The sequence below is a fragment of the Benincasa hispida genome, chromosome 1 (assembly GCF_027475165.1).
Source record: "Benincasa hispida cultivar pf3 chromosome 1, pf3_genome.v1.1, whole genome shotgun sequence".
Taxonomy (NCBI): Eukaryota; Viridiplantae; Streptophyta; class Magnoliopsida; order Cucurbitales; family Cucurbitaceae; genus Benincasa; species Benincasa hispida.
The window spans coordinates 74,441,865-74,452,576 of NC_143478.1; the positions used below are offsets into that span (position 1 = coordinate 74,441,865).

General features: G+C 36.8%; 1 protein-coding gene across 1 annotated transcript; it reads right to left on the reverse strand.

The window, feature by feature from the left end:
* Positions 1–657: 657 nt before the first annotated feature.
* On the reverse strand, positions 658–3,012 carry LOC150038717 (uncharacterized). Its single transcript, XM_090314238.1, has 2 exons — positions 2,925–3,012; positions 658–983 (listed from the first exon to the last, which is right to left on the reverse strand). The coding sequence occupies exons 1-2, from the start codon at positions 3,010–3,012 to the stop codon at positions 658–660; spliced, it is 414 nt and encodes a 137-aa protein (XP_090170364.1).
* Positions 3,013–10,712: the final 7,700 nt, after the last annotated feature.

Genomic DNA, 10,712 nt, shown 5'->3' on the forward strand with positions numbered 1-10,712 from the left:
TCTTCATCTTGGGAACAATGTATTAGTTTTCTGAAAACAAAAATCAATTTCCAAAAGATAACTTAACAACTTCCACTGCAAGAGCTGAAATGACATCTCTGTTCTAACCTTGAACATCATTTCACCCTCTTCTAGCTACTGGAAGGAACTAATTCCCTATAAAGATGAATAAACATGATTAGTGGCTCCTGAATCAAGTATCCATGCATCATGGTCATTTTCCACTAAACAAGTTTCTAGGACTAATAAATCATATTTACCTTACCTTCTCTTTCTTCTTTTCAGTAAGGTACTTTGGACAATTGTGTTTGCAGTGACCATTCACATTATAATGGAAGCATTTCTTCTTGTCAACCTTAGCTTTGCCCTTGCTTTTTCTAGCATTGGGAGGCTTCCCCTTCCCTCATTTCTTGTTTTTGGATCTTCTTAGTACTAGAAGTTGAAGGAACAAACTTAGTTCCAAAGGATAAACCCTTATGGAACTTTTTGGAATGGGCAACATTTGCCTCTCCTATTAATGGTCTTTTATCTTTCATAAGAGATTGAAAAGTCTGTAACTCGTTCAGAAGGGTAGTCAGATTGTACTGTATTTTGTTCATTGTCGCATTGCTGTGGAACTAAAGAAAATTCTGGAAGAGATTCCAAAATAAAAGGCACCTAAATCTGCTCGTCTATGACCGCACCGTTCATTTCGACGACATTAAAATGGACCATTAGATCGAGAACATGTTCTTTCACTGATTGGCTCTCTTTCATATGCACATTATAAATGTACTTGAGGGCCTCGTGCTGGGTCTGAGTGAACAGTTGTCTGAACATCTTCTGGAGGGACTCCATGATCTCACATGTTGTCATCATGACCTTATACTTTTTGGTAAGAACGCCAGACAAACTTGCCAAGATGTAGACTCCAGCCTTGTCATTAGCCTTTGTCCAACGGTCATAAGCATCCTTTAACACTTGAGATGCATTTCGAGCGGGGACTGGAGACATTCATTCATCAAGAAAAACCACAAATCATCAACAACCAGAATCATATTCAAATTAGATTTCCACATTGCATAGTTTTCATCGGTTAATTTCTCTTTTTTAAGCAAAGATATGATTGTGAAAGACATGCTGAAACATATAACAATTAATTGACTTTATTAGTTATCTTTGTTATTACCCATTACTTAATTATCCAATCAATTTAGCAAAAACACATGCAATCATATAACCCTAATTAAACTATTGATTTCAGTTTTTACCATGATACTTCAAATGCTTAGAGCAACAACTACCGAAGGGTGATCAGCTATTCCTCCCCTAAATTGAGACAATCTCAACAAACAACTGTTGAAGATTAACCTAAGAAACCATGTCCATTATTGAAGTTTGCGTTGTTCCGACCCCTATGACAAGGCCCTCCGAAGGGATGGTCACTCTAAAACGACACGCAGGTAGACCATAGGAATCTCATGGTGCAACTTAATGGTGGAGCCCGGGGTATGTTGACAGGCGTCCCTCAGCCACATACTATGAATACTTCCCCATTCATCTTGTTATTGACTCATATAAACACTCTCGAAGGGAGGCCACTCCCAGGGCAAACGAAGCCGAGCATGGATCTCACATAGTCAACTCTTGGGGACGTGAGAGCTGAAATTTGATATATCATATATACCAACATCCTCCCACTGAAGTATTCTAATCTTTTATTAGGATTTTATTTTACTTAGTTAAAACCCCAACTAATGAATTTTTCTAAGTCCTTTACATTTGCTCAATATAACATTTATGTTGAATAGTTTAACAATACTTGATTTTATTAATTAAAATCTTTTAATAAAATCAATCATTTATTGCATGTTTATAAAATATTTGTCTAATTCACCTTCCAGGTCAGTTCCCAGGTGGAGATGTTTCATTTTCTTCAGCTTAAATACCCCTTCTAGATAGAACCTTCATTAGACAAATGTTCCTTATGGGAAATTATTTTATAAATTTAATCTTTTATTAAAAATTCTTTTAATCCTATTAAAACAAATTAAAAAGATTAATCTATTCATAATCTCATTAGAAATAACATAAATCAATTTTAAACAATTTAAAAAAATTTGACCAATGTTTGCATGAAATCTAGATTATAGATTTCAATCAATTTTATTAATACTATAACTCTTTATAAATTAATGAATTATTAAATCCATAAACACATCAAACATTCACATACATCATTCCTTAGACAAAGGTCCCTTATGGGCAATTATTTTATAAATTTAATCTTTTATTAAAATTCCTTTTAATCCTATTAAAACAAATTAAAAAGATTGATCTATTCCTAATCTCATTAGAAATAAGACAAATCAATTTTAAAAAAATTTAAAAATAATGAGGGTCAAGAACGATGCTGCTTATAGAATTGTTGTTAGGCCTTCTACCTACTAACAATTCCGATAAGATTTTGACACGCGTCCCAACAAATAAAGATTACATGATTGAAAAATTCCAAAATATGGCCGACAGGACAGGACCCCTGACTGGAAAAATATCTTTTAGAATCTTTCTTTTTAAAAAGAAAAGATTACGATAAGATTTTCTCGGTGGGACAGGACCCCACTTGACCTTATCTTATCTTAAAAGAAATAATGCAATAATACAAACAAACAGTAAAGTAATAATGCAAACAATAGATAAAGATAGATGGGATATGTCTGCAATATCCTCAAGCACGCCTGATAAGATCTTCAAGTGATAACTATCGATGATGTCACCCAGTTTCTCCTGAATGGCCTGGATTGAAACGTCTATTACATATATCTATCGTATCAACTCTTTTGGGACTACGATCCAGGGTCTTACTTCTTCGGCTACCCCGCCTACTTTTGACTGCCCAACGTAATCCTTATGAGTTAATGGGATATTATAATCATTTCTCTTACAATGATCTGTCTGAGCTTTCCAATCTTTAGCTAACCGCTGTGGCCGGTGGTTGGTTAGTCCACTCCAGGAACATACTATCTCCACCATTTTCGTCTCAAATGTAGGTCTCTCATAAACGACGATGATAATTGCAGACTGGTTACACACCTATGTACAAAAGCATTTAAATAATAATTTGAGTAACCATTTTTAGACTAATTTGGTTGTGAGTCTAAAAACGGGTCATTGATGTCGTAATCGACGAAGGGGTCGTAATCGTCTTCGTCGTCTTCGACTTCATTGTTCACAGATGCAGAAGAATTTGCATCTTCTTGAGTTTCATCAGGGTCTGATAATTGCCTAACGACTGTATTGAGGACTAAAGTAAAATCAGCATGTGATCTTGCTCCAGCAAGAGAACTCATAATTGAATTTTTTGTCAAAGTGAATTGTTCATCTTCTTGGCGAGATAAGTCCTGTAGATGAACATTGGCTTTGAACCAATCCTTCAACTTTGACGCTTCTAGGTGGGAGTAATCAAACTTTTCCCACCACTTGATTCTTAATGCCTTGCTTAAGGCTTTGAAGTTTCCATATGATCCTAGTTGGAAATTCCAACAAAAGATCCACGGAATTTGAAAGTATAGTGCAAATCTAAACGTCTTTGAGAGAGGAGACGCATAGATGTTGGTTTGAAAGAGGTGGTAAGACCTTTGGACTTCCATAGGAAAGATGTCTTCAGATAATCCAAAGTAGTTCCACCAAGATTGAAACCAATTCGGAAAGTGCATTTTGTAAGCTTGCTTACAAAATGTCACAAACCAGGAATGGCCCTTATAGAGATAATGCAAAATGAGGGTCGAGAATGGTGCTACTTATAGAATTGTTGTTAGGCCTTCTGCTTACTAACAATTTCGATAAGATTTTGACATGCGTCCCAACAAATAAAGATTACATGATTGAAAAATTCCAAAATATGGCCGACAGGACAGGACCCCTGACTGGCAAAATATCTTTTGGAATCTTTCTTTTTAAAAAGAAAAGATTACAATAAGATTTTCTCGGTGGGACAGGACCCCCACTTGACTTTATCTTATCTTAAAAGAAATAATGCAATAATACAAACAAACAGTAAAGCAATAATGCAAACATTAGATAAAGATAGATGGAATATGTCTGAAATATCCTCAAGCATGCCTGATCTTCAAGTGATAACTATTGATGATGTCACCCAGTTTCTCCTGAATGGCCTGGATTGAAACGACTATTACATATATCTACCGTATCAACTCTTTTGGGACTATGATCCAGGGTCTTACTTCTTCGGCTACCTCGCCTACTTTTGACTACCCAATGTAATCCTTATGAGGTAATGGGATATTATAGTCATTTCTCTTATAGTGATCTGTCTGAGCTTTCCAATCTTTAGCTAACCGTTGTGGCCAGTGGTTGGTTAGTCCACTCGAACATACTATCTCCACCTTCATCTCAAATGTAGGTCTCTCATAAATGGCGATGATAATTGCAGACTGGTTACACACCTATGTACAAAAACATTTAAATAATTTACATAAATTTAAATAATAATTTGAGTAACCATTTTTAGACTAATTTGGTTGTGAGTCTAAAAACGGGTCATTGATGTTGTAATTGGCAAAGGGGTCGTAGTCGTCTTCATCGTCTTCGACTTCATTGTTCATAGATGCAGAAGAATTTGCATCTTCTTGAGTTTCGTCAGGGTCTGATAATTGCCCGACGACTGTATTGAGGACTAAAGTAAAATCAGCATGTGATCCTACTCCAGCTAGAGAACTCATAATTGAATTTTTTGTCAAAGTTAATTGTTCATCTTCTTGGCGAGATAAGTCCTGTAGATGAACATTGGCTTTGAACCAATCCTTCAACTTTGACGCTTCTAGGTGGGAGTAATCAAACTTTTCCCACCACTTGATTCCTAATGCCTTGCTTAAGGCTTTAAAGTTTCCATATGGTTCTAGTTGGAAATTCCAACAAAAGATCCACGGAATTTGAAAGTATAGTGCAAATCTAAACGTCTTTGAGAGAGGCGATGCATAGATGCTGGTTTGAAAGAGGTGGTAAGACCTTTGGATTTCCACAGGAAAGATGTCTTCAGATAATCCAAAGTAGTTCCACCAAGATTGAAACCAATTCGGAAAGTGCCTTTTGTAAGCTTGCTTACAAAATGTCACAAACCAGGAATGGTTGTAAGCTTGAAACGAAAAAACATTATACCATGCACGCATATAGTCACGGTATGTATACGTTTGTGGTTTGAAAGGTTTCGAGAATTTATTTGCCACAAACATCCCTTGATTCCAATAGGATGGTGTTAGCACTTTGAAAATTCTCAGCTTTGAGTATACAATTTTTGAAGGATCCAAGCGATCCGGAACATGAGTAATTGCTATTGACTTGGTATCTACCAAGATGAATTCGTAGAAGGTTTTTGTTTTTGATACATTCTCCGGAAGATAATTGAATCCATGGGGGAATATTTGAGAGCAGACTTCCTGAATGGATGGTCCATCGAATTCTGGCTCGTTAGATCGACTATTGTTGTCTTTGTGAAGTATCCCAAAATTGGTGGCCTTGGTTGGAAAACCTTTGGCTTCACCACCTAGGAGAATGTTGACGGATTTTTTGGGATTAAGGTTGAAGATGACCTTGTAGGTCTCTTATTTGAACTACTTACCCCCGAGGGACGTAACAGTGTCTATGAGGGTTGTGGAGGTAGGCTTAATGAGCCTGACTGTATTGATAGTGCCTTTTGGGCATTGCTTTGACGTCTTCTGGACACGAATTCAAAGTCAGTGTCCATGGCGTAGTTTTCTGCACTCATGGGAGATGGTGTAAAAGATTGAGATACGAACTATTTGCCCTTTGAGCTACTAGCTTTAGAGGAGCTAGCTTAGATGTTCTGTGATGGAGGAGGCCGCCTTGGTGGTCGCAGACGGCCGAGGGGTTCCATGGGTTTCTAGGAAATTACAGGGGATGTGTTTTTCTTTTCTAGGAATATTTTTGCTTGAGAGGTGCTCTCTGCTTAGATAGTCTGCAAGAGAGTTCTCTGTGCCTTTTATAGGCTCAATTTTGAAATCAAAGCAAGATAAGATCGCTTGCCACCTTGCAAAGATTTATTTTGACACAAGATTCTTTACATCTTTTTCAAAGATGTATTTACTGACCTTTGAATTTGTTCTCACCAGAAAATCTTTGTTGATAAGATCTCCTTGGAACTTTTGAACGCAATTTACTATTGCGAGAATCTCCTTTTTCACAGTGGAATAGTTCTTTTGAGTATCGTTCCAGACTCCAGAATAGTAACAGACTACTGTTTCTTTTCTGTTAATTTCTTGTTTGAGAATGCCGCCGTAACCAATGTCAGATGCATCGGTTTCCACAATTGGATAAGCTTTTTCATCCATTAATGACAAGCATGGGATGCCTTTTGCTAAAGCTTTTATTGATTGGACCGCTCGAGTATGCTCGTCCGTCCATGGCTTTGGATTCTTTTTCAGTCTGGTATAAAGGGGGAGACAGATAATACGGAGGTCTTTAATAAAGTCTCCAATATAATTTACACATCCAAGAAAGCGTTGGAGCTGTGTCTTGTCTTGAATAGTGTCTGGAAACTTATCCACAAAGTCTAACGATCGTTGGATTTGTTTGATTATTCCTTGATTAATATCATAACCAAGAAATCTAATTTTGTTTGAAAAAAATTGATCTTTGGTAAAGATTCCACAAGGTCATTTGTCTTAATGATGTTGAAAAACACTTACAAGTGCTTAAAGTGTTGTTCAACTGTATTTGAGAAGACCAAGACATCATCGATATAGACGATGGTGAAATCCTGATATTTATTGAATATGTCATTCATGACATTTTGGAATTCCGAAGTAGCATTCTTTAGTCCAAAGGGCATGACATTCCATTGGTATTGCCCAAAGGGGACGTTGAAAGTTGTTTTATATATGTCCTTTGTAGATACTTGGATTTTCCAAAATCCAGACTTCATATCGAACTTTGAGAAAACCTTTGCTGAGGTTATTCTCTTTAATAAATCTTGTCGATTAGGAATTGGTTACCTAATCCATTTAAGAGCCTTGTTAAGGGGCTTATAGTTGATCACCAATCTTGGAACTCCTCATTCCTTCTCGGCTTGATTATTGACGTAAAAGGCCGCACATGACCATGGATCTTTTGATGGGCTAATAAGCCCTTTTCGGAGGAGCTCATCAATTTTTGCTTTGCAGATTTTGATTAGATCTTTCGACATTTGAATGGGCCTGGCCTTTATGGGAATTTACGTTTCGTCAAATCCATCAACATATGGGAGCTCAACTATATGCCTTTTGCGAGCCCAAAATGCATTTGGAATGTCCGAGCAAATTTCGGCTTCCATTTTCTTTAGAAAATGCTGGATTTTCTTCTGGACTAAAGGTCTAGTAATTTGGTCAGCAACCTTCTTGTTCTAAATGTCATCTTGAAGAAATTCGATTTGCTTTTTTTTCTTAGAAATCCTATTGATAAACTGCTGGATTTCTTCTTCAATATTTGAAATGTACTTAGGAGTTATCGGATGATAGAACTCAAAAGTCATTACTTTTCCAAATTTCTGAGATGATAATCCTTTCTCAAAAACATGAAAAGGGTATAATTGAGTAAGGAAGAGTGTTCCTAAGATCACTTCTTCCAATAAGTCTTTGACTAAGAGAAAGGTGTTAACGAAACACACATCTCCTTTGCAAATATGTGCCTTTGGCAATTTATAATTAATGTGAAGTCTCTGGTTGTTGGCTCCTCTCAGGACTTCCATTGTTTTTTCAAAATACCTTGATGGTATTAATCCTTCTTGAATGAAGTTTTGGTCTGCTCTAGAATCCAGTAAGGCTCTTCGAACTTGAAATCCTGGACCTTAATCAGTGACCTTAGATAACCATTTTTTATTGTAGACCTTACTGATATAGTTAATTCCTTCTATATCATCCTTTTGAACTCCCGAGGTTTCTTCTAGAGGAATTACGTTTGAGGACTTCTGTTGGAAATTGCTTTATGCATCTTCCAGAATTGATAGTTGTTGCTTATTGATTGCAATTTACCTTTTGAGTTTCTTGACTTCCATGTGGAGGTTAGAAGCTCTTGCGGGTTCTTGGAATGATTCATTATTGACCCGATTGAGTATTTCCTGAAAGGAATAATGAATTGGTTTCAAGACTTGAGGCTTCGAGCTTTGTTCTTCTAGAGACTCCCGGAGCTTTAGAAGGATCGTTTTCCGAGATATTTCATCGGGAAGCTCTTCTATCAGATCAAGTAGGATTTCTTGATCTCTTGTTAGAACATTGATACATCCCGTGCAAGGGACAACTGCTTCAGAAAATTGAGAGGAATCAGAAGAGTATCCTTCAGAGAAGGAATCTCCAATAACTTCATTGATTATTCCCTCGGAAGATGATTCTTCTGAAATAAAGGTTTCATCTTCAGACCGAATGGCAAAGAGAAGAGATTGTTTTAGGTCATCGTCAATCTTTAGGTTATTTATCTTCTTTATCAAGGGGCATTTGTTAGCATAGTGTCCCTATTTGTTGCAGCGAAAACAAGTAGTTCCTTTCTTCTTGGAATACTTCTTGTTTCTATTGTAGTACTTCCTCTTTCGAGGTTTTTCCTCGTCCTTTGTTCTCTGACCTTTGTTGTAAGGTTTTTTTTTTTTTGAAAATTTCTTCTTTTTCTTTGAAGGTGGTAGATCTTGTTCAACACCGTATTGTTTGCAGAAAGTCCCTAGTTCCTTTTGATAATCTACATCTTTGATGATTCTTTAATTATGCTTGTTGTCTTTGCAAAGACTTAAGCATAAAGCTTGAATGTTACTAGTAATATCTCCATAAGTGAGAGAATTCCAGTTGATTTGATTTCCTTCGAAGATTTCAAACATCTTCTGATAAAATTCTTCAGCGATATAAGGAGGTAATCTTTCTACGAACTTTCGTTTCCAGATTTCGTCTCCACAAGATGTAAGGTTGTAAAGACGTGCCATAAAAACGTCTTTGTACCATTTGAAATCGCTCATCTTCTTGCAGCGCATCTTGAGAAGTGCTTCAGTGGCTTGATTACTGTAGATGACTGTTCGTCCTACAAAATGTTTCATTGTAGTATATACTAATGAGTTAACCATATTTGGTTCATTTTGCATTATCTCCATTGGCGCCATTCTTGCTCCTGGATTTCCTTCTTGTTTTAACGTAACCGTTTTTGTGACAGTTAGGATAGTCTGCCTTTCTTGTTCAGAAAGTTGATTATGCCACCAGCTCCTCAGATTTCTTGTGAATCCTGAAACCAGTATGTGAGCTGTTCTTAAGACAGATTTTCTAGTGCTATATGCGGTAGCAGCTAAAAGCATCTCTTGGAAAATATTCATCATTTGTTGATCGGATCAACCGTTAATATTCCAGCTTATAATGGAGGTTCCATCATAAGTCTTTTGATCTGGACGAAAATCATCCCATCGTAGATCTGGAGGAGAGAGTTTCGCATAATGATTCTTCATTTCCATGCTATAAGAGACTACGGGAAGGAGTTTTGTATAAGATGTAGAAGTCTCTTTGGACTCCCTTATCATATTATCAGCTTTTGAGACTTTAGTCTTCTTTGAAGAATTTGCTTCTCCTTTGTCAATCTTGAATGCTGATAATTTCTTGTTAATCTTAGCTAGAAGTTCCTCTGGATTTCCTTTCAAGTCTACAATAGGAAAGGTATTTGGTTGGAAGATTGGTCGGTCTGGATCAATCTTTGGTATACCCTTTAGGCTTGAACTTGGACTTGGGGCTGCCTTTTGATCTTTTATTTTCTCAATTGTCTGAGAGAGGGTTGTTAACATCTTGTTTGAATAATTCAGTTGATGCTGAATGTTTTTGATTTCTCGTACTCCAACCTTCGAGACCTTTTCTTCATCGATGGTTTTGTACGGAGAAGATACCATCTTGATGGCTGAGACTACCGGATGGGGAAAATAAGATTCTTCCTCAGGAGGATAATCTGCAACTATCTGTTTTCCACTACTTGTAATCCAAGTGGTATTTTACTTGAGAGTGAGACAACAACGTTCTGCCATTTCATCTCTTTCTTTCATTCTTTTGAAGAAATCTCCTTTTAGAATGAAAACTCCTCTGGTCTCCTTTGGCAGAGATATATAGAGATCTATATATTGACTGTACTTTCGCTCGTATCTTTTCTTAGGAGTTTCATACGTCGATAGTACATTAATTTGGTTGTAAATTGGCTCCAATCTTCTTTCCATGTCGAATTGGGTAGGAGATAAGAAACCTTCGTCCCTTTCATAATGAATGTTCGGAATAGATCTATCAAAATCCACAGACGTTCTCATTGACCTAGATCTAGGGATAGATCTGGAAGTGTTGCTAGTTGGTCGTGTTTCGGAAGAAGTTCTTGGCCTACTACTCATAATTTCTTGAATTCTGGGATATCTTGGTTCTGAATATAACTGAATTTCAACATCCCCATTATGGTGATCAGTGATCGTAGCATCCTCACTTTGCTTTGTAACAGAAGTATTTGCTCCTGGAATTCTCCAAACTGGTTTTTGCATGAGTTCATTCCATTGTAGAAGCTTTGGGACAGTATAGAGGATTTACTTATATTGACTTCCGTAAGCATAGTGCTTCCCTTAGGAGATATTCCTAAGGCTCTTGGTGATACATTTGTATGCATCGATTTGAAATAAAAATGATATTAGATGGCAAATGCCAAAGATCCATCTTTTAATTCAAGGCCTT